The 27,500-nt window shown below is 50.1% G+C and overlaps 3 protein-coding genes, 1 long non-coding RNA gene and 1 pseudogene across 10 annotated transcripts in view; 4 read left to right on the top strand and 1 right to left on the bottom strand.

Moving 5' to 3' along the window:
- Positions 1 to 676, top strand: part of LOC118236191 — a 9,054-nt gene extending 8,378 nt beyond the window's left edge. Inside the window, exon 3 of the long non-coding RNA XR_004766999.1 lies at positions 590 to 676. This is a non-coding gene — a long non-coding RNA (uncharacterized LOC118236191). The remainder of the gene's footprint in view (positions 1 to 589) is intronic.
- Positions 490 to 27,500, bottom strand: part of LOC118236188 (solute carrier family 13 member 2-like) — a 36,923-nt gene continuing 9,912 nt past the window's right edge. Inside the window, exons 1-13 of one of the 7 annotated variants that reach the window (XM_035434334.1) lie at positions 16,929 to 17,005; positions 9,517 to 9,681; positions 6,733 to 6,861; positions 6,072 to 6,208; positions 5,321 to 5,547; positions 4,551 to 4,734; positions 3,873 to 3,995; positions 2,662 to 2,874; positions 2,337 to 2,434; positions 1,919 to 2,034; positions 1,601 to 1,762; positions 1,313 to 1,450; positions 490 to 757 (exon numbers count right to left, since the gene is read on the bottom strand). In XM_035434334.1, the coding sequence (XP_035290225.1) occupies positions 626 to 757; positions 1,313 to 1,450; positions 1,601 to 1,762; positions 1,919 to 2,034; positions 2,337 to 2,434; positions 2,662 to 2,874; positions 3,873 to 3,995; positions 4,551 to 4,734; positions 5,321 to 5,547; positions 6,072 to 6,208; positions 6,733 to 6,861; positions 9,517 to 9,618 (1,761 nt within the window). In that variant the 5' untranslated portion in view covers positions 9,619 to 9,681; positions 16,929 to 17,005 and the 3' untranslated portion in view covers positions 490 to 625. Of the gene's footprint in view, positions 758 to 1,312; positions 1,451 to 1,600; positions 1,763 to 1,918; positions 2,035 to 2,336; positions 2,435 to 2,661; positions 2,875 to 3,872; positions 3,996 to 4,550; positions 4,735 to 5,320; positions 5,548 to 6,071; positions 6,209 to 6,732; positions 6,862 to 9,516; positions 10,012 to 14,287; positions 14,395 to 16,928; positions 17,006 to 27,500 lie in introns of those variants that run through there. The other 6 variants (XM_035434332.1, XM_035434335.1, XM_035434331.1 and 3 more) reach the window with 6 other exon arrangements.
- LOC118236190 (proton-coupled folate transporter-like) lies at positions 13,608 to 22,929 on the top strand. The gene is made up of 6 exons (XM_035434337.1): positions 13,608 to 14,247; positions 14,781 to 15,172; positions 15,513 to 15,973; positions 19,103 to 19,186; positions 21,291 to 21,447; positions 21,711 to 22,929. The coding sequence occupies exons 1-6, from the start codon at positions 13,918 to 13,920 to the stop codon at positions 21,757 to 21,759; spliced, it is 1,473 nt and encodes a 490-aa protein (XP_035290228.1). The 5' UTR covers positions 13,608 to 13,917; the 3' UTR covers positions 21,760 to 22,929.
- LOC118236597 (vitronectin-like) lies at positions 23,928 to 27,155 on the top strand. Its single transcript, XM_035435090.1, has 7 exons — positions 23,928 to 24,057; positions 24,618 to 24,737; positions 25,090 to 25,234; positions 25,276 to 25,407; positions 25,749 to 25,887; positions 26,399 to 26,555; positions 27,015 to 27,155. The coding sequence occupies exons 1-7, from the start codon at positions 24,000 to 24,002 to the stop codon at positions 27,113 to 27,115; spliced, it is 852 nt and encodes a 283-aa protein (XP_035290981.1). The 5' UTR covers positions 23,928 to 23,999; the 3' UTR covers positions 27,116 to 27,155.
- LOC118236596 overlaps positions 27,374 to 27,500 on the top strand; it is a 5,413-nt pseudogene continuing 5,286 nt past the window's right edge.

The following is a 27,500-nucleotide window of genomic DNA, read 5'->3' as shown; positions in this document are numbered from 1 at the left end:
AGCCTTTTGGCAGAAGCTCATCCAGAGGGAGTAACGGAACATACATTTTTATTTTTAGTTTTTGCACACAACCCATGAGCGGTGCTGGATGTTTTTGCTGAAGCAGTAACTGAAGCCTTCTGCTTGTGTAGCGGTAATCTGTGTCCCACCTGGGACCAGAGCCTACAGTCTATTGGTTCCCTAAGAACATGCAGAGGGAAGCACATTGTATCATCCAGCTGAAAAAAATAATCAAGATTATAAATAAATACAGAATAAAATAAATACTAAGGGCGAAGTATGGTGAAGAGGGGAGAGGGTCATGATGTGGGTGGGGATGCTTTCTTTCTTCCTCTCATTTTCTCTATCACACACTCATGCACACACACACACACACACTTTCTCTCACTTTCAGTCTCTCTCACGCTGGGACTTTATTTCTCTCTCTGCCTTTCCCTCTCTCTCCCCTCTCCTCATTTTGTCTCCTTCTCCCTCCTTCTCCTCCTCTCCTTCCTTTCTGTCCCTTCCTCTCCTCCTCTCTCCCTTCCTCCCTTTCTCCCTTCCGTTTCCCTCTTCCTCTCTTCCTCATCCTCCTCTTCCTCACCGTCAGGTTTCCATGGTGAAGAGGGCGGGGTTCCCCCCCCCCTCAGGGCCCAGTCATGGTGATGTTGGCCCAGGACGGGAACTCGTTGAGGCCGAACATGGCTGCTCCCCAGGTGTTGAGGGCCAGGTTGATGGTGAAGACGCCGATGATGTTGAGCATGAAGCCTGCTTTTGCCTGCACCAAGGGAAGGACGAGAACCGTGAATTATGACTTTCATAAAGAAGCACTGTGTGGTGAGGAACTCGCATGTCAATCATGCTGGCCTCGCCATGGTTACGTATAATATATCAGTATGAACTGCTGTAAAGATTGACTCTAATACGAATATATTATGGTGAAATACCTCATGTGAGAGAGACCAGACAAAATGTTATGGGGAAGGTAGACACAATGGGCACATCTAATGGGCTGCAAACTCAGAGTCAGTGTGAATCCACTCAGCAAATGTGTTTTGGGGTGGGGGCGGGGCACTGATCCAAGGGGGGGGGGGGTCCTGTGAATGTGGACCCTACGAACCCCGTCTGGACTTTGTTGCTGACTTTTGTACCCGTGATTGCAGCAAACTAGCTGAGCTCAGCAGTGACGTCCTCTATGGCCGTCCTAAAGTTTTACACAGGAAGGGAAGGGTTTTATTGGCTGTTGGATTGCTCTAATATAAACCGGGCCAAGTGTCGGAAGTTGGGGTGCGGATTTGGGAAAAGTGTCGGAAGGGGGCGGGGTGTTCCTCACCATGTCGATGACCTTGAGGTTTCCGTAGGAGAAGGCGATGGCGTTGGGTGCCGTGGCAACCGGGAGCATGAAGGCCAGGGAGGCGGAGATGGTGCAGGGGAGCATGACGTAGAGAGGGTGGATCTTAATGGCAATGGCCTGGAGGACACACACACACACACACACACACACACACACACACACAGACACACACACAAGTCTCAGGATCATGATCCAGGCCCCAGAATCTGGGAACAGCACCAAAGACGCAGAAAGCGGTACTACTGGCAGAATTTTTCCGGAACCTACCATGGAGGCGAGGATGGGCAGGAAGAGGGTGGTGGTGGCCACGTTGCTGGAGCACTCTGTGAAGGTGGCCACCAGCAGGCAGAGCAGCACGGAGATGCCGAACGGAGGGATGTTCTGCAGCGGGATCAGGCTGTTCCCCAGCCACTGCGAGAGGTTCGACTTCTGCACACACAAGAAGGGTCATCACTGCACCACCGTGCCAACGCTGTGGTCATGGTTACATGACTCCTTCTATTGCGTTTGAACAGCCAGTCGTTTCAAACCCACACACCCCACTGCCCCCCCCCCCCCCCAGACACCCCACTGCCCCCCCCTCACCTCGCTGCCATGTGCGAGGGCGAAGCCGCCCCCCAGGAGCAGGATGATGTTCCAGGGCATGCGCTCATGCACCACCTGCCAGGTGAGCAACCCTGGGGGGGCCTTCACCTTCCCACCTGCACAGAGAGAGAGGGAGGGAGAGAGAGAGAGAGGGAGAGAGAGAGAGGGATTGGCAGAGAGAGGGTGGGGGAGGGAGAGAAGGGGAAGGGGAGGGAGAGAGAGAGGGGGAGAGAGAGAATGGGAAGAAGGGAGGGTGGGAGAGAGAGCAAGTAGAAGGTCACGCTATACCTCTCACAAAGCACAATGGAGCGCACCCTAGCTTAATCTCTGGGACCCCCCCCCCCCCCCCGGATGTGATCTCCAGAGTGTGAGGGGTGCAGACAGTCATCTCCAAAAGCTGCTCCACCACGGGCCTCACCTTCCTTGCGGCTCTCCAATGGCGACCTGATGATCTGGGAGGGCAGGGCGAAGAGCAGCAGGGCAACGAGGATGGCGACCGTGCTGTCCGTCACATACCTGCAACACAGACCGCACAGGGTGAAACACAGACCACACACACTCAAACACAGACCACACGGTCAGACACAGACCGCACACAGTCAAACAGTGCAGCTATAATGTAGACATCACACAGTCATTCGGTAGAGTTGTAATGTAGACCACACACGGTCGATCAGTCCAGCTGTAATGTAGACCACACACGGTCGATCAGTCCAGCTGTAATGTAGACCTCTGGGACTCACGTTTGGTTTCCCTTGTTGAAGAGCAGGCTAGCCCAGCCGGGCATGAAGCCGGGCTCCCTGGTGAACCACAGCGCCACCAGCAGGCTGAAGAGGGCGAGGACGTTGGCCTCGGCGTACGTCATGGCGCCCAGCTTCCTGTACTCGTTTCGCATCACCTGGTAGGCCTCGTGGTCCCTGGCGTTCTGCAGGCCACAGCCAAGCGACTTCCTCAGGCTGCGGGGGAAATCAACCAATCAGGCGATCCGATCCGTCAGTGGACCATCAACACAATCAGGTAATCAACCAATCGGTTCATCTGATCCATCAGTGGACCATTAGCACAAGCAGGGAATCGACCAATCAGGAAGTCAATTAATCAACCAGTCAATGAACCAGTTAACCAGTCAGCGATTCAGGCGCTCAGTCAGCCAGTTGGCAAGGGTGGAGGTGGAGAGGGGTAGGGTGGAGAGGTGGAGGTGAAGAGCAGTAGGTGAAGGTGGAGAGGGGTAGGGTGGAGAGGTGGAGGTGAAGAGCAGTAGGTGAAGGTGGAGAGGGGTAGGGTGGAGAGTTGGAGGTGAAGAGCAGTAGGTGAAGGTGGAGAGGGGTAGGGTGGAGACAGGTGGAGGTGAAGAGCAGTAGGTGAAGGTGGAGAGGGGTAGGGTGGAGAGTTGGAGGTGAAGAGCAGTAGGTGAAGGTGGAGAGGGGTAGGGTGGAGAGGTGGAGGTGAAGAGCAGTAGGTGAAGGTGGAGAGGGGTAGGGTGGAGAGGTGGAGGTGAAGAGCAGTAGGTGAAGGTGGAGAGGGGTAGGGTGGAGACAGGTGGAGGTGAAGAGCAGTAGGTGAAGGTGGAGAGGGGTAGGGTGGAGAGGTGGAGGTGAAGAGCAGTAGGTGAAGGTGGAGAGGGGTAGGGTGGAGAGGTGGAGGTGAAGAGCAGTAGGTGAAGGTGGAGAGGGGTAGGGTGGAGAGTTGGAGGTGAAGAGCAGTAGGTGAAGGTGGAGAGGGGTAGGGTGGAGAGGTGGAGGTGAAGAGCAGTAAGTGAAGGTGGAGAGGGGTAGGGTGGAGAGGTGGAGGTGAAGAGCAGTAGGTGGAGGTGGAGAGGGGTAGGGTGGAGAGGTGGAGGTGAAGAGCAGTAGGTGAAGGTGGAGAGGGGTAGGGTGGAGAGGTGGAGGTGAAGAGCAGTAGGTGAAGGTGGAGAGGGGTAGGGTGGAGGCAGGTGCATGTGGGCGGAGCTTACTTGAACCCCAGGTACATGCACTGCAGCCAGAGCCAGGCACAGACCAGCATCATCAGCATGTTGGGGAAGGCGAAGGCGAACCAGCTGGCGAAGTTTATCACATCTTTGTTTCCCGGGAACATCCTGCAGGGGGCGGTAGTGAGTGAGAGAGACATGTCCTTATACTGTATGGACATTATAGTGCATGCATATTTTTATTGTTAGGGTATATCTTGAATATATTGCTTTTTGTAGTTATTTTGGTCTGATGCATCATTATTTTAAATACATTCAATAAAAATACTTTTGCCCTCTTGAATAAAGTAAAAATCCTGCCCAATACTCAGAAGTTTAGAAGAAACATCTGTTTGCACAACATAATTGTTATTTTCTTCGATTGCACATTTTTTTTTTCCAGAGGTAATTCTCAGATATCCAAAGGAGCGTTTTCAAATGGTGATTGTACTGGTGTTACATTGAAACACCGAATTATAATGGTATATCACTACTGTGTGATGTCACAATAAACTGCACTGTTAACCCTTTAAGGCACGAGATCACAACTATGTGATTAGAATGTTCTCATCTGACCATTCTAATGCTGATGTCACAATCACTACTGCTAACCGAAAGCAACGGAGTTCTAGAACACTGGCTTAGAGTTTACAGTGTGGGTGTAGCAGCGGACGGGACACGCACAAGTCCAGCTGGCCTTTGAGGATGAGGTTTGGCGTGGTGCCGGTGAGGGTGGCCGTTCCCCCTATGCTGGCGGAGTAGCACACACACAGGCTGAGGCCTTTGGACAGGCTCTTGTACTTCTCCTCCCGGGCCTTCCTCCGCCGCTCAGCCTCGTTCTCTCCATCCTCCACAGAGCGCGTCTCAACTGGGGGGGGGGGAGGGGGGGGCAACATCATAAGTTTATTACTCCCCCCGCAGTGCATCACACAGGTGTGGTTGTACTTATATGAAATGCAGGAGCGATAATTAGGAGAATGCCAAACGCAAGTTCAAGGTCAAATGAAGGGCATTTGCGGAAAGTTTATGGATCATTGCTGCATCTTCTGGCCCTGGCTACTTGTCTAGCTCTCCAGCTGTCAGTGGAGCATTTGGGCCGGTGTAAATGAGGTCACCCTCCTTCCCCCGCCCCTCCCCACCCTTAGCCCCGCCCTCTTTTCCTTACAGACCTGTCAGTCATTGACAGGGTGTTTTTTCTTTATTGTGTGCTACTGAACTGTTCTGAGAAAGGATTTGGGCCTTATCTGCACATATCTCTGTCTAATCCAATCCACAAGTCTGCCCCCCCCCCGACCAGGCGGGGTCACCAGGGATGGGAGGGAAGAGGGTGAGGAAAGTAGAAGAGGAGTAAGGGAGGAGGAGAAAGAGCAGGGAAAAATAAGAGGAGAGAAGGAGAGAGTAAAGGAGAGGAGACGATAACAGAGGGAGAAGAGAGGAGGAGAAGGCAGGCCTACCCTTGCCCTGGGCTGCCTTGGCCTGCTTGCCTTCTCTGAACTCGCTCAGCTCGAGGGCCTGGTTGTCGCGGCCGGCCTGGCCCAGTTCGCGGGCGTCGGCCTGTTCCTCGGTGTCGCTCAGCTGCTTCACCACGGCGTGCGCGATGGGCAGCATCATGGAGGTGGTCGCCGTGTTGCTGATCCACATGGAGAGGAAGGCCGTCACGCTCATGAACCCGATCAGCAACCTGCAGGAACAGCGCATGAACCCGATCAGCAACCTGAAGGAACAGCGGGATCAGCAGGATCAGCTGATCTGAGAACAGCTCATGAACCCGATCAGCAACCTGCAGGAACAGCTAGATCAGCTGATCTGAGAACAGCTCATGAACCCGATCAGCAACCTGCAGGAACAGCTAGATCAGCTGATCTGAGAACAGCTTATGAACCCGATCAGCAACCTGAAGGAACAGCGGGATCAGCAGGATCAGCTGATCTGAGAACAGCTCATGAACCCGATCAGCAACCTGCAGGAACAGCTAGATCAGCTGATCTGAGAACAGCTTATGAACCCGATCAGCAACCTGCAGGAACAGCGGGATCAGCTGATCTGAGAACAGCTCCTTAACCTTTCCCCTTCCCCTGTGCCATATGAGCGGAGAGGGGGATGAGAGGGAGAGAGAGAGAAGTTGGAGGGGGTGGTGAGAGGGGGTAGAGAGAGAGGGAGAAAGAGGGGGAGAGAGATGTGTTATGAGAGACGCGGGGCTCTTACAGGGCTGGCCGGACCCCCACGAGGAGCAGCACCCTGAGGGCGATGCGCTTGTGCAGGTTACAGCTCTCCACGGCGACGGCCACCAGCAGACCCCCCACAAACAGCATGTTGATGTCCTTCAGGTACTGCATGCACACCTGGGGGGGGGAGTATGGGGTCAGTAAGTGCAGTAACTGACCCATGAATCTCACCCAGTTCAGGGGTCAGTAAGTGCAGTGACTGACCCAGTTCTGGGGTCAGTAAGTGCAGTAACTGACCCATTAATCTGACCCAGTTCAGGGGTCAGTAAGTGCAGTAACTGACCCAGTTCAGGGGTCAGTAAGTACAGTAACTGACCCATTAATCTGACCCAGTTCTGGGGTCAGTAAGTGCAGTAACTGACCCATGAATCTCACCCAGTTCAGGGGTCAGTAAGTGCAGTAACTGACCCATGAATCTCACCCAGTTCAGGGGTCAGTAAGTGCAGTAACTGACCCATGAATCTCACCCAGTTCAGGGGTCAGTAAGTGCAGTAACTGACCCAGTTCAGGGGTCAGTAAGTGCAGTAACTGACCCATGAATCTGACCCAGTTCAGGGGTCAGTAAGTGCAATAACTGACCCAGTTCAGGAGTCAGTAACTATAGTAACTGACCCAGCGACCCCGGAGGGGGCGGAGCCTACCTCTGTGGAGGTCATGATGCCCATCATGGGGAAGAGCACGATGGGCAGCAGGGCGGTGGCGGCGAGGGGCATGCACTCTGTGCACCAGTACAGCGCCATCAGGATGATGGCATAGCCTCCCTTCGCTTCCTGTGAGACAGGAAGTGAGACAGGCTCCCTTTCAGATGGCAGTTTCTTTGCAAACTATTCAGTGGTTTTACGTTTTATGAGGACATTTTGTTTTGTTTTGCTTGTTCTGTTCCTCTACAGAGGAAGAACCTGAGCTGTCCAAGTGGTTGAATGTGTGGAAGCGTTGTTTGAATACTTTTTTTGTTTACTCTAGTTTTCTTAACTGAATATTCTGTAGCTGATGTCACAATCACTGCTGGTGACTGAGTGCAGTGGAGTTCTAGAACACTGGTTCAGAATTTTGAAAAAAAAAAAAAACATTCCAAAAAAACCTACTCTTCAACAAGGGTTAATGCAATGGAATCATTTCTGGACTGTATGGCAATAGCTTATAGAGGTGTGCCTTCATCTGTAAATTCATTGTCAGTGTTACATAATCATTAGAGAGCTAGGCTTATGACTCTCAGGTTGTCGGTTCAAGTCCTTGGTGAGACACTGCCACTGTTGCCTTGAGTGAGGTCCTTCACCTGAATTGCTTCAGTAAACATCCAGCTACATGAGGCGATTGAGCGCACGGCATTCTGGGTAAGAGCTAAGTCTTCTCAATGTCTACACAACGATCACTTTTTCAGATTTGTATCAAATGTCGCGTTAAAAAAATATAAACTCAAACGAGCGAAATGAAACATGATAGATGATGGCCATTTCTTGTAAACGTTGCAGAAAAATATATGATTTCACTGGGTGTGCAGAAGGGAAGGTGAGATCATGCTTTCCTGTAAGGGGAGAGGTTTTAACCGCTCCAGCAGCAGTAGTGTGCTCCCATGCAAAGCGCGGCTCTGGGGGAAAGTCTATATTGCTGACCACAGATGGGGGGAGGGGTGGGAGATCCACTGCCTTAGAGCAAATGGGGTTTCCCTTACCAAGACAAACAGAACTTCACAGCCCGTTACGGGTGGCTGGGTTTCTGTGAGTGATGTGCGAGTGCTGTTTGGGCCGGTTCCTCTGTTCCTGACGGGGCAGGAGAAGAGGCTGACACCCGAAACTGGACGGGCCATTTCCAGGTAAACCGCACGCACCCTCGGAAAGAAAAACACCGGGAGGCGGATGTGTCGCAGGGGCGTTGGGTGTCTTGCGTTGGGTGCAGTAGGTGAAGTGAATCTCATTCGGGCTGGGGGGGGGGGGGGGGGGGGGGGGGCAGGGGGTACAGCGACCGCACCCCCAAAATCTGACCTGACAACAATGCTTTCGCTTCGCCACCGTGCCGGTGTTCCACTAGTCGTAGAAATGAGACATCGCCAAAACCGAGAGAACAGAGGGTAAACTGTCCCTGCTAATCTTCACACGCCCAAAATACAGGCCGCTTGCTTTGTGATGGTCTATACACAGGTTTTTTTTTAAGTTTTTTTTTTAGGTCCATCCAATTATTCATATTCAGTTTTCTAACAGAGCCCCCCCCCCCCCCCCCACACACTGCAGGTTCATTCCTATGTCAGACCGTGGCAAGTGGAAGCTGTCATCCAGAGGGACTCACACAGAACACACTTTCACGTGTGATCCATTTATACGGCTGGATGTGTTACTGAAGCAGTTCTGGAGTTTAACGGTAGTGTGACTCAGCTCAAATAATCAAAAGGTAAACAATCATCTTTAGCTGAAGTATTTTTTTATTGCAGGACTACTTAGGAGGTTTTATGGTCTCGAGGTGTGCCCGAATGACCCCCTCGTGCCAAGAAAACGAAAAGAGAAAACTTTCCACTCGTGCAAGGTCAGTAACCGGGGGCGACGGCGAAGATTAGCTGCTGATCTGGTAGCCTTAGGAAACAGCTTCTGAAAACTCTTAACTGATGGGGGGGGGGTTATCTAATTCACATTAAGGAGTCCCCCTGGAGGGAAAACACGGTCACCCACACATTTTGAGCGGGAAAAGGCTTAACGTGTGAAGGGCAGTTTGACAGGGTTACCGTGGATACACCCCTCCTTTTGAGTTGGGAGAATAAGGCTTATCTGAAAGGTCCTACTCTGGGGGCTTTATGCTGCTATCTGAGGGAAATTTACTCAAATACTGCAATACCAACTACCCACAGTTTTTCTAAGCAACACACACTCACACGTGCACACACACTCACACATGCACGCACGCACACACACGCACATGCAAACATGTAAAAACACACATAGAACTACATACCAAATATGTACACACACATAGGTATTTTAGCGTATCAGGGGACTTAAACTTATAACCCTGGAGGGCTGCTGTGTCTGCTGGTTTTTGATGTGTTCCTGCACTGCTAATTTAAGACATAGATTGGTTTATGCACACCTTGTTTCCTAGGCCTAGTTTGGCTGCTGAACACAAAGGAAATCACGAAAACCAGCAGAGACTGTGGCCCTCCAGGACTGGAGTTTGAAACCCTTGTATACAAACATGTACAAACATAGACACACACACACACACACACAAATATGCATATACGCAAAAACATATGCAAATATGCAAAAACATATACATAAGTGCACATGCGCTGTATGAATGAGCGAATTAATCATTACATTTATATAGCATTTTTCCGAATGCTCGAAGTGCTTTATTAGAAAACCATATATGAATACACACACACACACACAACACAATGAAAGCGTACACACACACAAACACATGCACATACTCACCGATGTGTTGATGACCAGTGGTAGTGGAAGGGCCAGTAGGGGTATCAGGACGATAAGGAAATAGTTCCTGTGGGCCCAAAGCCATTCTCTAAACTCAGCCATGATGCCGCTCGCCCAGACACAGCGGGAGTCCCAGAATAATGCTGAGAAATGGAGAGAGAGAAACTGGAGAGAAATGCGAGCAGGAAAAAAATACAGGGATGCTAAGAGTGAGCAAGATCAATCCACAGCATCAGAGTATATATGTATATCAGAGGGTGAGAGTTAAATATTAACCCACGAAAGGGGGTGGGTGATAGAGAGAAAGAGAGGGAGACAGAGTGGACAGATTTTTTACATCTCAAATTCCAATTTGATTTTATGCTTAATTCATTTCACATAAAAGTTCACATGCACACAAACACACACACACATACACAAAAGCACATACGTACATACATACACGCACGCACACAAACACATACATCCACAAAGAAACACAAATACACCCACATATAAACGCAACCACATACACGCACACACACGCATACACACATTCACACACCCCCAGCCCCCCCCCCCCCCCCCCCCCCCCAGGTAAACGAACAGTCCAGGCAGTCCAGGGGGAAGTTGGATGTCTCCGACATTTGTCACAATCTAAGATGCAGGTGCAAACAGGACTCTTCTAAAGCATAGCCTGGGCATGCGTGTGTAGTCCGAGAGTACGGTATTCTGTAGTCTGAATATTCAGGATCCCCCCACAAACCACACAATATGAGTGATAATTAATATATGGGACAATACCAAATTTGGGACAAATCTGTAGCTTTGAATAGGTAGACTCCACAGGGAAGGACAGGGCATTGCAAGTTAGGTCTTTACGCAGTCAGGGGGCACCCAATGAAATCAAACTTCCTGACAATCATGCTGGCAAAATCGCAATCAGAAATGTACTCAAAGGTCCATAATGATACACTTCAGGGACGTGAGGAAGACCACTGCGTTACTCAGATTACTTGCTGGGCCATACGGCCTGCTGTCCTTGAGTGATTGATAAAACCTTCACCAAGCGATTACAGCGGCTTTCCGAATGTTTTTCTTTCAAAGACCTGCTGTATTAAATCCCAGAGCTTCACCTTGACCTAATGCCAAAGTGGGCTGTTTGTTTTCTGGAAACAAGAAAGAAAGGAGTGAAGATTATGGTCTTCCAAAGACTTCTTTTTTGGGATAGGCTAATGGAGTTTCGCTTGGTGTTTGGGCAACAGTTTGACACGGGGAATAAAAAAAAACAAGAGCTAGAAGCTACAGCAATAACTAAAATGTAAATGCTCAAAAATAAAGGTACATTGGATGTATATTTTTGTTCTTTAGGGAACAAATTTGGCAAATGTTCCCGGAAAATAAGATAATATTCTATTTTGGTCCTGATAAGTACTTTGTACAAGCAATAAAGGTGCAAATTAATTATGCATTGATGGCTAGGGGTACGATTTTATGGACTTATAGATTGCCACCCCCAGTGATAAGCATGTGTACCTGAATAGGCACTTTTTCATAGTTTTTTTCTTTTCTGAGTGTAGTGTCAGGACTTCATCCATCTCTCTCCTGCTGGCAGTGTAACCTCTTCTGACTCACGCCTGCATTTAAGTGTTTGTTTTAGATTATTGATGGTTCGGATCTCAACGGACGTGTGGCCTGTGCTTGTCTTTTCCGTGCAATCGCAAACTGCTCTCGGAAGACAGCCGATACTTCCCGAGTGTTTTTGTTTCTGTTATATAACAGCATCGGGTCCAGTTCTGTGAGCGGAGTTTGTTGTGATTTGCCCAGGCGTTAGACAACGTGCACCACTCAAAGACTCAAAAACAGAAGACCTCTTTAGGGCACTCTGCTAATATACTGTGTTGTTAAAAAGTATTTACCCCCTTCCTGATTTCCTCTATTACTGTATATTTGTCGCACTGAATGGTTTCAGACCTTTAAACAAAATGTGATATTAGATAGGGGAAAACTGAGGAAACACAAAACATTTTTGAAATGCCTATTTTGTTTATTTAATGAACAATTAATGATAACTTTGTTCATTAAATAAATGAAAATCATTATTTAAAAACGTGTTTTGTGTTTACTCAGGTACCATTTATCTCATACAACTAATTTTGTTTAAAGATCTGAAAACATTCAGTGTGACAAATATGCAATAATAGAGGACATCGGGAAGGGGGCAAATACTTATTCAGGGCGCTGTCTGCTATCTGCATTATACATCTGGGGAAAATGCGTCTGTTTTACACGGAATGGATTCCAGCTCATTCGCAGCGGTCTTAAAACCAGGGCAGACGACAAGGGGCTCGAACTGAAAACGCAGCGAAGGGTACCACGTGAACTGGGTATAATAACGAGCCCGCACGCGGGTGTTACTGCAAAACGGCCTGTAGACCCCACCTTTGCTAAGTATACGACCCGGTTAATTACTTTGGACCACTTTGAACCCGAGCCAACGTCACCAACGTGTCGGCGCAATCGTGTGATCGCTCAGTGAGACTAAAGGCTAAAGTGCAAACCGCAGCGATGCGTGAAGGAATATTCCTTTTCACCAGTTTATGAATTCTGCGTTTCGCTGATAAGGTTACGAGTAGAGCTGAAAGGTGCAGTGGAAATTTTTCATATTTTTTTTTCCGCCTCTGCCCAGCACGAGCCGCGCTCACACTCCTCCCCTGACAAGTTATCTAAATTTGACGACTCGCGGTTTAGTGCGGGTGGCAGCTTTTACAGCGCGTGCTCCCTGTTTAGAATAACGGCTTGTTACCCGAAGAGGAGCAACTCGATTACGCCATGGCCTAAGTTCTCCGGGAAGCGAAAAAAAAAACAGTGCCAAATAAAGATCATTATACATTTGCCATGGCGCTTTTTTCAAAACCACACATAATTATTATCCTGTTTATAAAGTTGGTTACAATAATGTACTTCATCTCATAATCACCCTTTTCAAATAGGCTACAAGAAACAAGTAATTGCACAGGGTCTTTAAACTCTCGCCTTTAAACAGTCCAGATTTCTTTCAGGAATCTACTGAAATTCTGGACTATAATGCGTTTAAAACAGGGGCATTTTAATTCATTTTTAAATATTTGGCACACGATCTGAATGTCAATATGTATTGTTTTTGATTCTCCCCTCATGGTGGTTTATTGTGCACTGTAAAATTACATTTATTACATAATGAGCTCTGTGAGATTACTATTGCTGCACAGTAACCTGCGGAGAGGTTATTGGCCTGAGTCTCTGATGTTCGGTGCCAGACACCTCTGCTGATCATCAGCTGTGTTTTGGGGGTAACTTCCCTTCACAGCGGTGAGCGCACGTTCTCCCTGCCCCCCACCCCACACCTCGTGCTACTGACGTGACTCAAACATGACGCAGCACCTTCCCCTTTTCAACAGCTGACCTATAATTAAACCAGATCTTGCTCATTACAATCCAGTGGTTGTGATTGTGGTCGGTTTGAGAACCAACATACACTGACGTCCCCAGGACTGTATTTACAACCTACTTGGTGCAGAGCCGTGGTCTTCAGTTCTGTCCGAAGGACCAACACTTAAACCGACACGATAAACCCCGCAAAAAATCCCTCACATGACAGGAAAGCATGTGTCAGCAGAACTGGTGGTAGGAGAGAGAGAGAGATAGGGAAAATTGCAGAACTAGAAGTTTTGATTCCCCCTTCAGACCATTAAAAAAAAAAAAAAAAACGTTGGCTGTAGCTAATACGAAGATGTTGTGCTATGATATGGGAGGTTCAGTCTTGGGTGGCTAGGTCTCGAGCCAAATCTACTCCCGACACTGTGATACCACCTCTATCTACAGATACCCTCTCTGCTTTCCCCAGTCCAAATAAAAAATATGTAGTCCACTTTCCGTTAACAGAAGAGCAGACTGAAATATCTGTCCTAATTTTTTAATCCAAGCTAAATTTTATTTTGCCGTCAAAATGTGCCTAATTCATCAGCGGTGTCAATGGAGGGAAAGTTATACTGGGTCCAACCACTAGGGCCGCTAAAGAGCAGAAATCCTTCCAATTGTTTGCGCACGCATGCGCATTGTTAGACATTGGACTGGTGATCAGACGAATCTGAAACGGAGTGGAGTGAACTCTGGAGTAATAAACACAGGACTGTAGCAACACGTAGCACCACGCACTGCGTGGTAAACTGTTTTTAACACTATTAACCAGTAATGAATCGAGCGGTAAAAGAAGTGCTTATGGTTATAGGTACGTCGGGTGTGGGTTTTCGTGACATTCGTGCAGGCAGTGGTATGGGGTCTGTGTATATACGCGTGTAGCTAACTTATTAGAACGTTCACGTGGACCTCGGCTCGCGACTTTCGCCCCGCGGGAGAGCGCACCTCAGACGCAAACAGGTCATGGACGACTCGGACTCTAGCGCGATTCTCCCCCAGGAGTTCATTCCGCCCGCCGGGGATGAGATCCCGGATTCGGACGCCCTCCCCCCCGATTCAGCGGTCGTAGACAAGCCGCCCTGTTCCCCTCTGCGCAGCGGGCGCCCACCCTTCCCCTGTCCGCTGCCGATCTCGGTGGAACCGGTGCTTTTTCTTTCCATGTTCTCGCTGGCTCTCCAGATGCCGTTGACCACGCAGTACCTCTGGGACCGCATCAGTGAAGATGTCGGCTACAACGGAACGAAATCAGGGGGATGTCGAAATACCTCCGGCCCGCCCGATCCGCTGGAGAAGGTACCAATTTCAGCCGACTTGCTTAATAACAAAAAGTTACCTGTCAAAGAAGCACGTTTCACCTGAATCGGGTTGGGTGTGCGCGTGTCCTGTCACTGTTGCCGAAGGGTTATAAATAGCCGCTGGAACTTCACCCGCATACGATTAAGTTTCATTTCAACTTTTTTTTTGGGGGGGGGGGGGGGGGGGGGGCGGGGGACGCACTGCTGGACCGCCTAGTCTCGCGCAATCAAACACGCTGATGTTGCATTGGAGATTGGGCAGGTTTGGTCGAATGGACAGTGACCTGATGGTTTCTGTTTTTGTTTTCACAATAACACATATAATGATAAAATAATAACAAGACCAAGTCAAAACCTAGTATACACATTCACGCCCCCCCCCCCCCCCCTTACGACACCACTGCTCCCACCTCTCCCTGTGTCTCCTGACAAGGAGTGGAGACAATATCAGAATAATAATATTATAATAGTAATATAATAATAATAATAATAATAATAATAATATTGAGATCGATGCCCCCCCCCCGGCAGGAGGTGGAGACTCTGACGGCGCACTGGAGCCTGTACATTAACCTGGGCGGTTTCGCGGTGGGGCTGTTTGTGGTGACGCTGCTGGGCCCGTGGAGTGACCGGGCGGGCCGGCGGGCGCTGTTGACGGTGCCCAGCCTGGGCCTGGCGCTGCAGGCGGGCACCTACCTGGCCGTGCTGTACCTGCGGCTGCCCGTGCCCTGGCTGCTGGCGGGCCGCCTGCTCAGCGGGCTGTCGGGCGACTTCAACGCCATCCTGGTTGGCTGCTTCGCCCACGTGGGCGACACCAGCGCCCGCCGCCACCGCACCTTCCGCGTGGCCGTGCTGGAGGCCTGCCTGGGCGTGGCCGGGATGCTCGCCAGCGTCATCGGCGGGAAGTGGCGCCGGGCGCAGGGGTAAGGCTGCCGCCGTCACCCGCCGTGCCCCCCCCCCCCTCCCCCGCCCCCTCCCTACCCGCCGTGCTCACCCCCCCCCACCAACGCCCCCAACCCTCCCCAACTAACGGACCATCATGCCACTCAGTCAGGAAAATAAATGTTTGTCTACTTAAAACAACAAATGTCTGGACAGAAAACTAACCGCCCTCTCTCTTCTTTCTCTCTCTCTCTCACTCTCTCTCCCTTCCCTTCCCTCTATTTCTCTCTTGCTGCCTCTGCCCCGTTCCCTCTCTTTCTCCTCTCCCTCCCTCTACCCCCCTCCCCTCTGTCTCTCCCCCCCCCGCCCCCCCCCCCCCAGGTACATTAACCCTTTCTGGCTGGCCCTGGCGTGTAACCTGGCAGCGGCGCTGTACGCCTGGCTCTTCGTGGCGGACACGGTGACCCCTGACCCCGGGGCGCGCCTCTTTTCGGGGGCGCACCAGCGGGCGGTGCTGCGGCTGTACGGGCGGCGCTCGGGCGGGGGGCGGGGCCCCCTGCTCTGGCTCTACGCGCTCTGCTTCCTGCTGGTGGTGACGGTGCATTTCGGGAGCCGCGACCTGTACGTGCTGTACGAGCTGAGCGCCCCGCTCTGCTGGGGGCCCGAGCTGGTGGGGTTCGGCTCCGCCGCCCTGCACCTGGCCTACCTGAGCAGCCTGCTGGGCCTGCGCGTCCTGCAGCTCTGCCTGGACGAGTCCTGGGTCGCCCTGCTGGGCCTGGCCTCCAACGGCGCCGCCCTGCTGGTCATCTCCACCGCCAGCAGCACCGCGCTCATGTTCACCGGTAAAACGCACGCACGCACACACACACACACACACACACGCGCGCAAGCATGCGTACGGTACACACACACACACACACACACACGCGCAAGCATGCGTACGGTACACACACACACACACACGCGCAAGCATGCGTATGGTACACACACGCTCACACAAACACACACAGACACACATGCACACACCCTGACACACACACACACTTACACACACACACTGACACACACACACACTCACACACACATACACACACATACATGTGCACACACACACACACACACACACACAAGCTCACGCACACGTACGTACACACACACACATGCACGCACGCACACACACGCCTGCACACACACACACACACACACTCACACATATACACTTATACGCATACCTGTACACACAAGTTTACATACAGTACTAGCTCAAATTACGGAATCACTGTATTAGTTACATGATTATACATTGGCGATTGGATTAACACAAAATTAGTTAATCCGTTATAGATATGTTAACTTTTTTATTCCAATATGAATTGGCATTAACTAATGTAGCTGTTAACATGAATTAATGATGTACAAATGCATTATCAATGCTGTACAGATTAACTTTTCAGTTGTTAGTAGTTAACAACAACATTAGTTAATGCCAATACACGTGACTTTACTGTGTTACTGGAATGTGTAATGATTATTACTTGTTTGACACAAATGCACATTATTTCTTCATTTTTGTTTTATGTTGACATGTAATACATATTACATTATGCCAAAAACAGATATTGTTGGAAAATACTGCATTAATAATCAAAATATGTTACGTGAATGCAGTGTTTCCATAAATTGTGCCAATACTCTACATACATGCGCACTACAACACACACGTACACACGCACACACACACACACAAGGGTACATACACATGGCAACACATTATCGCACACATGCACATGTACATACCTATAGCTGCACGCACACATATATTCTGTGCTTAGAACAGTCCAGTGAACTTCCAGAGTGTAAGGAAGTGGTTTTCCCCACGATCTGAGACTTTGCTCTGTTTGTATGTAACAAATTTACTTTATAGTCGGCAATGATTTAGACTCCTAAACTAGCATTAACTGCCATTGACAATCATTGCCCAGGCTTACAAAGCTTTAGTTTTTATTTCTACCGTTTGGGAGCATCTGATTAAAAATGGCTACAGGTGGGGGAATTTTAAAAGGCCATTTCAGCCATTTTGAAAATTAAAATAATTTCAAGCGGGGCTTGCTTAATCCTTTGAAGAGCAGGTTATTTTTGGAATTCTTTGTCATATTTCAGAATCTTTTCAAAAAATTCTGTGTTCTAGAACTCTGTTGCTTTCAGTTACCAGTAGTGATTGTGACATCAGCATTAGAATGATCAGTTGAGAACATTCTAATCACACATTTGTGATGTCACAGCTTGAAGGGTTGAAGTGTGGTAGGAAGAGCATCTTTTCGTCCGGAGGTCAGTGGTTTTAGTGCCAGGACTAAATGAGGTGCTTGACCCGAATTTCTTCAGTAAACGCAAGCTGCCACGTGATTGGCCGCTGTGTCTTAATTTTGATGTAATTTGCGCTTGCTGGCCTCAAACCTATGACACTGTACACCTGGAAAATTCCACAGGTGTGGCGAATTGAAATGGTAAATGGACTGCATTTATATAGCGCTTTTATCCAAAGCGCTTTACAATTGATGCCTCTCATTCGCCAGAGCAGTTAGGGGTTAGAGGTTAGGTGTCTTGCTCAAGGACACTTCGACATGCCCAGGGCGGGGTTCGAACCGGCAACCCTCCGACTGCCAGACAATCACTCTTACCTCCTGAGCTATGTGGCCTAAACAGGGAAGGTAAGATCAGGGCAAAGTTATTCAGGTTTATGATTATCAAAACAAAAAAAATCAAATAACCTTTGTGTGTCGTTAAATGGTTAGGGAAACTGAATTACAACTCGGAGGTTGCAGGTTCAAATCCCGGCTGTGACACTGCAGTGCTGTCCTTGAGCAGAGCTGTTAAACATGAACCGCTTCGGGAAGGAAACTGCTGGCATTGAGCTGGCACCCTTATCCAGAGCAACTTATAATGCAAACACAAGGCAATAATAATGGATCAAAGTGCAGTAATTCCCTAGAGAGGGAACGATGGAATCCCGTGTGTAAGCTGGATCAGAACCTCAGAAATTCTGAAAAGTCAACGTATTAATCAGGACTTCAAAGAACATCTTGGGCTTTTTTTCTGTCAGGACTTGAGGGATATACTTTGTAAAATGAAGTAAAATCATAGTTAAAAGTAACATCTGCTGTAAGCATAGAACCATTGTGTGCAAAATGGCATGTCTTGATCAATAGCGTGTGAAAAGTGCCTGTACTGTGTATAATATCAAAAAGAGGACAAGCTGTTCTGATAAGAAGGAACACCTACCCCCGCTGCAAAAGCACCAGTGAACTAGGCGTTTGGTCAGGGTTTCTGAGGGAAGCAACAATGTTTCTCAGAAAAACATAAATGTGTGCGGGGGGGGGGGGGGGCGGGGCGACTGTCATACCAAGGCCTGTCTTAGGGCCGTTTGGGAGAGATATAAAGGAGAGAGCTGTAAACAGAAGGTTGAGTCTCTCCTCTCAAGCTCTGTGATGAGTGCTTGAACGGTTTCCCACAGACACAGCGCCCCCTTCAGGACTGGAGTTAAACCTGCAGACACTGCGGCCCCTCTAGGACTGGAGTTAAAACTGCAGACACAGCGCCCCCTTCAGGACTGGAGTCAAACCTGCAGACACTGCGGCCCCTCTAGGACTGGAGTTAAAACTGCAGACACAGCGCCCCCTTCAGGACTGGAGTCAAACCTGCAGACACTGCGGCCCTCCAGGCCTGGAGTTAAACCTGCAGACGCTGTGGCCCTCCAGGACAGGAGTTAAAACTGCAGACGCAGTGCCCCCTTCAGGACTGGAGTTAAAACTGCAGACAGGTTTAACACCAGGTTATCTCTAGTTGAAGATGTAGTTTTGGCTAATTTTCATGTACAGTCCCAGGAGAAGTCCCAGTCAACATTTGTGTCAGCCACAGAAGTGACAGAGAAATAAATGATCATAAAATGTAAAGAGATGTGCTTACTTCCTCAGGGTATGGGCTGAACTTCCTGTCCATGGCTTCTACTCCGGTTCTCCGCTCAAAACTCTCCAAACTGGTGGACTCGTCCCAACAAGGTGAGCAGGACACCCGGCGGGTGGGGGGCCTTGTGTGGTCTGGCTGATGGTTCCCACCCTCCCCACACCCCCCCACCACCACCCCCTGCCCCCACAACCTAACACCCTCATGGGCTATCACCTAGCAACACCCTACCCTTCTAAATACTCCCAGGACTACGGTCCTTTTCTCTTGGGGTGGGGGGGCAAGGTTTTCATGTGACAGTGGAATCGTACCAGGCTGTATGAGTGATTGGGGGTAGGGGGTCACTTCCTGGTTCCCCCCCCGCTCCCCACCACTACCCCACCCGGGTCTGAACTTCAAGGTCATCATGCACACCTGCCATGAACTCCCTTCCCGTGAACTCCACGGGTTTAATCATTACCTGTGCAGTGCCCGTAGAACGCCAGAGCCAGGACATTCCAGTAACACCACTGACTGCTGTGCCTTTAAGACCAGCCCTAAACACAGCCAGAGCCACACAGGCCACCAGCCCTAAACACAGCCTCAACCACACAGACCACCAGCCCTAAACACAGCCTCAGCCACACAGGCCACCAGCCCTAAACACAGCCTCAGCCACACAGACCACCAGCCCTAAACACAGCCTCAGCCACACAGACCACCAGCCCTAAACACAGCCTCAGCCACACAGACCACCAGCCCTAAACACAGCCTCAACCACACAGACCACCGGCCCTAAACACAGCCTCAGCCACACAGACCACCAGCCCTAAACACAGCCTCAACCACACAGACCACCAGCCCTAAACACAGCCTCAGCCACACAGACCACCAGCCCTAAACACAGCCTCAGCCACACAGACCACCAGCCCTAAACACAGCCAGAGCCACACAGACCACCAGCCCTAAACACAGCCTCAGCCACACAGACCACCAGCCCTAAACACAGCCTCAACCACACAGACCACCAGCCCTAAACACAGCCTCAGCCACACAGACCACCAGCTCTAAACACAGCCTCAGCCACACAGACCACCAGCCCTAAACACAGCCTCAGCCACACAGACCACCAGCCCTAAACACAGCCTCAACCACACAGACCATCCGCCCTAAACACAGCCTCAGCCACACAGACCACCAGCCCTAAACACAGCCTCAACCACACAGACCACCAGCCCTAAACACAGCCTCAGCCACACAGACCACCAGCCCTAAACACAGCCTCAACCACACAGACCACCAGCCCTAAACACAGCCTCAACCACACAGACCACCAGCCCTAAACACAGCCTCAGCCACACAGACCACCAGCCCTAAACACAGCCTCAACCACACAGACCACCAGCCCTAAACACAGCCTCAGCCACACAGACCACCAGCTCTAAACACAGCCTCAGCCACACAGACCACCAGCCCTAAACACAGCCTCAACCACACAGACCACCAGCCCTAAACACAGCCTCAGCCACACAGACCACCAGCCCTAAACACAGCCTCAACCACACAGACCACCAGCCCTAAACACAGCCTCAGCCACACAGACCACCAGCCCTAAACACAGCCTCAGCCACACAGACCACCAGCCCTAAACACAGCCTCAGCCACACAGACCACCAGCCCTAAACACAGCCTCAACCACACAGACCACCAGCCCTAAACACAGCCTCAGCCACACAGACCACCAGCCCTAAACACAGCCTCAGCCACACAGACCACCAGCCCTAAACACAGCCTCAGCCACACAGACCACCAGCCCTAAACACAGCCTCAGCCACACAGACCACCAGCCCTAAACACAGCCTCAGCCACACAGACCACCAGCCCTAAACACAGCCAGAGCCACACAGACCACCAGCCCTAAACACAGCCTCAGCCACACAGACCACCAGCCCTAAACACAGCCTCAGCCACACAGACCACCAGCTCTAAACACAGCCAGAGCCACACAGGCCGTTCCTATCCCAGCTTCTGCCTGTGCACTGTGAACTGTGTGTGTGTGTGAGTATGTGTGTGTGTGTATGTGTTACAGCATGTTACAGTGTGTGTGTGTGTGTGTGTGTGTATGTTACAGCGTGTTACAGTGTGTTACAGTGTGTGCGTGTGCGTGTGCGTGTGTGTGTTAGTGTGTTAGTGTGTTACAGTGTGTCCTCTCTCCTGTAGGAGCTCTGTTTGCGTCGGTGGCCTGTGTGGAGAGTCTGTGCTCTTTGCTGGCCACTGGAGTGTTCAACAGCCTGTACCCCGCAACCCTGCACATCTTTAAGGGGTTCCCCTTCCTCTTCGGTGCCATCCTCCTCCTCATCCCCGCCTGCATCATCGGGTAAGAGACCGGGTCCAACAGACCCCGGACCCGCTGTCTCTGTGTGTCCCAGTGGGTCAGAACAATCTGACCAAGAGAAGGAGCGAGAGAGAGATTCTAGTGTTTACAGTGGTGGGGTGTATTTTACTGGTCTCTCTCTCTTCCACTCTTCCTCTCGCTCTCTCTCTTTCTCACCTTCTCTCTGTTACTTCCCCCACTTCTCTCCCCCCCTCTCTCTCTCCCTCCCTCCCTCTCTCTCTCTCTCTCTCTCCCTCTCTCTCCAGGACCATCAGATGTAGAGAAATGAGGACGGCTCACGACGGAACCTCCTGAGGTTCCTCCTGGCCCCGCCCCCCTGACCTTCACGCACCAATCACCTAACAGAGCCGGGTCTCCCGCTTCTCACTGCCCCACCCACACACACTCTCCCAGATGGAGGGGTCTGGGGTGAAGTCCGGACTCGAACACCCCATCATCTCTGCGTTTGCTACATAACCCAGCAAGCTCCTTCCTGCTATCCCAGAATGCCCCTGCACAGGTGTACCCTGATGATGGATTCACACAGGTGTGAACAGGAGGGGAAGGACAGGTAGAGAGGTGGAGATGGGTAGGAACAGCCCCTACCCATCATGCACTCTCCTTCTGGTGTCACCTGGGTTGCCAGAGTGTAAAACTCCTCCTGTGGGATATTTCAGCAATACTTCTTTTGAATAGCTTTCTTTGAATGGCACTTTAAGACACTGCAGATTATGGATAATCTTAAAAGACACATCTGGATTTATCGATATTGGGAGAAAAAAGACTCATTTTTTAAATATGATTTCAATGTTTGCTTAATAATGTATTTTGTTGAAGTTTCTCAGGGATCTGAAGCTGTGTTTTCAGAGTTTATGTCCATTTAGTGTGAAAGAATGTTGAAGTCCTGAAACGTACAGTATGTGCACTGTAATCCAGAGACTAACACTGATATTCTCCACTAATATGAGACCCCCTTTTACACCATTAACAAGTGTTTTCCTTTGAAGCGTACGTTTTTAAGATTTCTTTTTCTCACAAAATTTTAAGTCAGTGTTCTAGAACCCTATACAATTTCAGTGACCAGTAGAGGTTGTTTACATCAGCATTAGAAGGTTGAGTGAAGAACATTCTAATCACATATTTTTGCGATCTTCCGCCTTGAAAAGGGTTAATCGTTATCTGTGCTGACAATACATATCGCTGCCCATTAATTCAGACGGAAAAACCTGGGAGGAGAAATGCTGAAACGCTGCCTTAAGAGAGCTGCACAACTGAGCCATCGCTGGTGACAAGCTGTGCAAAAAAGAATTAACAATATGTTAATGGGGGAGGAACATGACGCACGACTGTATGATTCTGAAGGGTGTTTGGGTAATGAAATTGCCACTGCGTGTTGCATGATTAGCCTGTTAATGGAGGCAGTCACAGTGAACAAGATTACAAGCAAAATGGCTCGAAATAAATTAAATTTTCTACAGAAACGAATCATCTTGTGCATTGCCTTATCATAATACACACACACACACACACACACACACACACGCGCGAATGCATACATGCATCCATGTGTGCGCACACACAAATATCTACACATACCGACAGCCCCTCACATCAAAATTTTCAACCTCATCCACCAGCGATGTGTCGTTTTAAACCACGAAATGAGTGCCTTGGATTCAGTGAAGGAGAAACATGGTCTCTGGGGGACTCTGTTGGTGCTATTTCAGGCAAAGTGCTGTCCTGGGATCAGTCGACTTTGTTTCCATATACATCTAATTGTCTGGAAAGGCCAGGGGGTGAGCCAATGCAGAACCGATTGCTGTTCGAGTCCCAGACAGACGCGCCGAAGTTGATCTGCCCTAGAGCGCCGCCTGGTGGTCATTGCGAGAACGTGAATGTCTACTGCGTTCTCAGCAAATGGAACGCAGCTGTCGATCAAAAAGATAAGACTGGGTGGTTTGTCTGACTCTGGCGTCGTTTTCTCAGTTACTTGCAACCCCGTGGGCTGGCCTGGGTCACACTGTTTGAACACTTTAAATTCAACCGCCGTTTTCGACTGTCTTGAGCCAATTCGTAATAAAAAAGAAATGTAACAGGCAAAAATTCACAACGCCTTATAAAATGGGGGTTCGCTGCCCTGAGATCACCAACGTAACTAGTAACAGTCGTCGTCACACGGCACCCGCATTTAAATCCAGTTTAAGATTGATTTATCTCTTTTGGGGGGGGGGGGGGGGGGCAAGTCTTAATTATGGGGGGTCAGACCCCCCCAATCCCCGCCGTAATTCGAACGCTGGTGACGCACGGTGCCAAAGGTTGTATTTTGAAGCCTTTACAGACTTGTTTTTGCAATGTGGCGTTCGCTCATCTCCCCAAAAACAATGTTGGTTCAAGCAAAGCAATACTTCTGTTTAATGATTACCTCGCCAAAATGTTGTAAGTCCGCTAAGATAAACACGGGGAGGTGAATAACTCGGGGAATCGCTGATCCCGTCCAGAGCTCCATCGGTTCGCCGAGTCCCCCGCGTTCGGAGGCTTTTTGACCGGGAGAGAGGATGCACGTGCGGGCGATATTGCTGTTGGCTTGCGTCGCCGCGGCGCTCGCGGCTGAAGGTAAACTGCAACGACTTTTATTTCACGTGCTCCGACAATGCTGGGCCGTTACTGTAATTAATTAGGAAAAGGTTATTTATTTATTATTTTGGCCTATTAAATTTGACAAGCCAAAATATCTATCTGTTTTAAGCACGATTTGTAAAATATACTACCGTTTTCATATGGAATTTTATCAGTTGCCCATTACTGTAGGCCTGTATGTTGCTAAATGTGTGTTGTACAATATGTATGCCAATCAGTCGCCTGCAGTGAGTGACGTGTACTGACATGAATCATGATAATCCATTCCTGTCTGTTTAAGCGTTTTTATTTTATCCCTGGTTATGAGCATTAAGGCATACCTTTTGGTTTACAAATATGCCACTTATTGGCACGACAGGCAGCCATAACCAGGGGCAATTCACCCATCTTTTATATTACCCTTAATTACTTGAATTGACCCTTACTTTGTGCTACATTGTAATTTGATGATATGATTTTTTTCTTTAATTATGTACATTTGTATTCACGTGTGCTGCTGTGTGCTGTGCCCTGCCTGTCCTCTCTGTGTTCTGTAGAGAGCTGTGTTGGCCGGTGTAACTCTGGTTTTGACTCGAAGACGAAATGTCAGTGCGACTCCATGTGCGGCTACTACAGGAGCTGCTGTGTGGACTACGAGACTACCTGCAGCAACAAGGGTGGGAGGCTTTAATCCTCTCCCCTGAAATCTGCTCTCGCACCTGAATCCTGTCCCCTGAAATCTACTCTCGCACCTGAATCCTATCCCCTGAAATCTGCTCTCACGCCTGAATCCTCTCCCCTGAAATCTGCTCTTACTCCTGAATCCTGTCCCCTGAAATATACTCTCACGCCTGAATCCTCTCACCTGAAATCTACTCTCATACCTGAATCCTTTCACCTGAATTCTCTTCTAAATCTGAATCTTCCTCCATCGCATCGTGTCACCGAGTCTTCATCTTTGATGTCCGCCACAGTCTTCCTCAGTGGCAGTAAATCAGTACCTTTGTTGTCGGCTGTGCTCTTTCGCAGTAACCCGGGGCGACACGTTTCACGACCCCGAACAGGACTACGACACCGACGTACAGAACGTCAGCGCCACAGCTGGCCCCAGGGCCTCCACTTCCTGGCCCAGATTCACCACAGCTGGCCCCAGGGCCTCCACTTCCTGGCCCAGGTTCACCACAGTGGCCCCAGGGCCTCCACTTCCTGGCCCAGGTTCACCACAGTGGGCCCCAGGGCCTCCACTTCCTGGCCCAGATTCACCACAGCGGGCCCCAGAATCCCGGTTTCTGGCCCAGATTCAGCACAGCGGGCCCCAGGAACACCCCGCCGTGGCCCCACCAGCCGGTGGCCCCCCAGACCCTCAGATCGTGACGCAGACGCCTGCAGTGGAAGAGCTTTCGACTCTTCATGCAGCTGAAGACGGCTCCATCTACGCCTTCAGAGGTGAGCGGGGGGGTCGGGGGGGTCGGGGGGTCGGGGGGGGGTCGGGGGGGGTCGGGGAGGGGCTTCGTTACTCAAGCTTGCTGGTGGATTCCGTATGTGGGCCTGTGCCTTTGTACCCCTGACCGAAGGTAACTCACCCGAACTGCTTCTGAAATATCCAGCTGTGTGAACAGGCTGTGTGTAATGGGAAGCGGGAAATGGGCTTAACGAGCCAGTGTTTGGGTGCTCCTGCATCCCTCCAGGCGAGTACTTCTTGAGTTGGACGAGAAGTCCGTGTTGCCGGGATACCCCAAACTCATCAAGGACGTGTGGGGCATCTCTGGGCCAATCGACGCGGCTTTCACCCGCATCAACTGCCAGGGAAAGACCTACATCTTCAAGGTCCGTCTGTCAATCTGCCTGCCCAAAAAGAGCACTGACATTTAATGCTCCATGGGAATTTTTCCCCACATTCAGTTTTACTGTTTACATAATAGATATTCCATCATCATCGTACTTGAACACAATGGTATGTACATATGAAAGGCACACATTTCAGATGGGCAAAATTAGGCAGTGGCAACACAGCCTTTAATAAAAGGGTCCATTATTTTATTTACCCACTGACTCATTTTCCCAGACTGCACTGCATGGTTTTTGCATTGCTAAAGACAGGGGAGACAGAAAAGCATTGCTGGATGTTGTAGTTTCACTAAAGCTGAACTGAAAGTTGGCGAAAAATATTTTTTTGTTTTTCAGTTCGCTTCAGTGAGAAAAATTTCTTACATCTGTAAACAATGTATATGCTGTAACATTCATATGATTATATTACAGGAAAAATGTCACATGAAATTGAAAGTGGGCGAAGTTGTCTTTTTTGGGAAAGTGATGTCGTGCGTTTGTCGCCAAACAGGGAAATAAGTACTGGCGGTTTGAGGACGGCGTGCTGGACGAGGACTTCCCTCGCGACATCTCCATGGGCTTCCAGAACATTCCGAAGGACGTGGACGCTGCCTTCGCCATCCCTGCCAGCAGCCACCGCGGCAAAGAGAAGGTGTACTTCTTCAAAGGTGTGTTGTGTGTGTATGCGTGTGCGTCTGTATGTGTGAGTGTGGTGTGTGTGTGTATGTGTCAGTGTGAGTGTGTGTGTGTATGTGTCATTGGAGTGTGTGGTGTGTATGTGTCAGTGTGAGTGTGTGTGTGTCAGTGTGAGTGTGTGTTGTGTGTGTGTGTGTCAGTGTGAGTGTGTGTGCGTGTGTGTGTGTGTGTGTGTGTGTGTGTGCGTGTGTGTGTCAGTGTTAGTGTGTGCGTGTGTGTGTCTGTGTCAGCGTGTGCGTGCCTGTGTGTGTGTGCGTGTGTGTGTGTGTGTGTGTCTGTGTGAGTGTGTGTGTGCGTGTGTGTGCATATGTGTGTGTGCTGTCCTCATAATGTGAATGTGAGTTAGCCGTTTCGCTCTCCCTCTCTCTCCCTCTCTCCCTCTCTCTCTCTCCCTCTTCTCTCTCTCTCTCTCTCTCTCCCTCTCTCTACAGGTGATCAGTACTATCAGTACGAGTTCAAGAATCAGCCGACCCTGCAGAGTGTGCGCAGATGTCCAAAGACTCCCCCTCCGTCCTCTTCCACAGTACACTGACCTGTACTGCGACCAATGGACCGACGTCTTCGACCTGCTCTTCCAAGGAAGTAAGGGTGTGTGTGTGTGAGTTGTGTGTATGTCTGTGCGCATGTTTATGTGCGTGCATGTGTGTGTGTATGCGTGTTTATGTGTGTGTGTGGCCGCTGATTGTGCTGATCAGAGAGCGGGGGTCTCCTTGTCTCCAGTTGGGGTGGACCAGAGCGGCCCACGCTCGATCCGGCAGGACTGGGGGGATCCGGCCCCCGTGACGCCGTGATGGCCGGCCGCCTGTACCTCACCCCCGTGGCCTCCAGTCCACACCCCGCCCCCGCCCCTCCCCCACCTTGTGGTACGTCCCGGCCGCTCCTACAAGAGGCCCAGCGGGCTGCGTGACCGGCGCCGC

The sequence above is a fragment of the Anguilla anguilla genome, chromosome 9, assembly GCF_013347855.1.
Source record: "Anguilla anguilla isolate fAngAng1 chromosome 9, fAngAng1.pri, whole genome shotgun sequence".
Classification (NCBI taxonomy): Eukaryota; Metazoa; Chordata; class Actinopteri; order Anguilliformes; family Anguillidae; genus Anguilla; species Anguilla anguilla.
The sequence above is the reverse complement of the archived record's forward strand: the minus strand, read 5'-3'. Positions and strand labels throughout refer to the sequence as shown.

Excerpts from the sequence above, each read along its gene's own strand:
- LOC118236190 (XM_035434337.1), top strand. The coding sequence starts at position 13,918 with ATGGACGACTCGGACTCTAGCGCGATTCTCCCCCAGGAGTTCATTCCG. Across the intron at positions 14,248-14,780 it reads CGCCCGATCCGCTGGAGAAG|GAGGTGGAGACTCTGACGGC; the intron begins GTACCAATTTCA and ends CCCCCCCGGCAG. Across the intron at positions 21,448-21,710 it reads ATCCCCGCCTGCATCATCGG|GACCATCAGATGTAGAGAAA; the intron begins GTAAGAGACCGG and ends CTCTCTCTCCAG.
- LOC118236597 (XM_035435090.1), top strand. The coding sequence starts at position 24,000 with ATGCACGTGCGGGCGATATTGCTGTTGGCTTGCGTCGCCGCGGCGCTC. Across the intron at positions 24,738-25,089 it reads GACTACCTGCAGCAACAAGG|TAACCCGGGGCGACACGTTT; the intron begins GTGGGAGGCTTT and ends GCTCTTTCGCAG. Across the intron at positions 25,235-25,275 it reads GCCTCCACTTCCTGGCCCAG|GTTCACCACAGTGGGCCCCA; the intron begins GTTCACCACAGT and ends TTCCTGGCCCAG.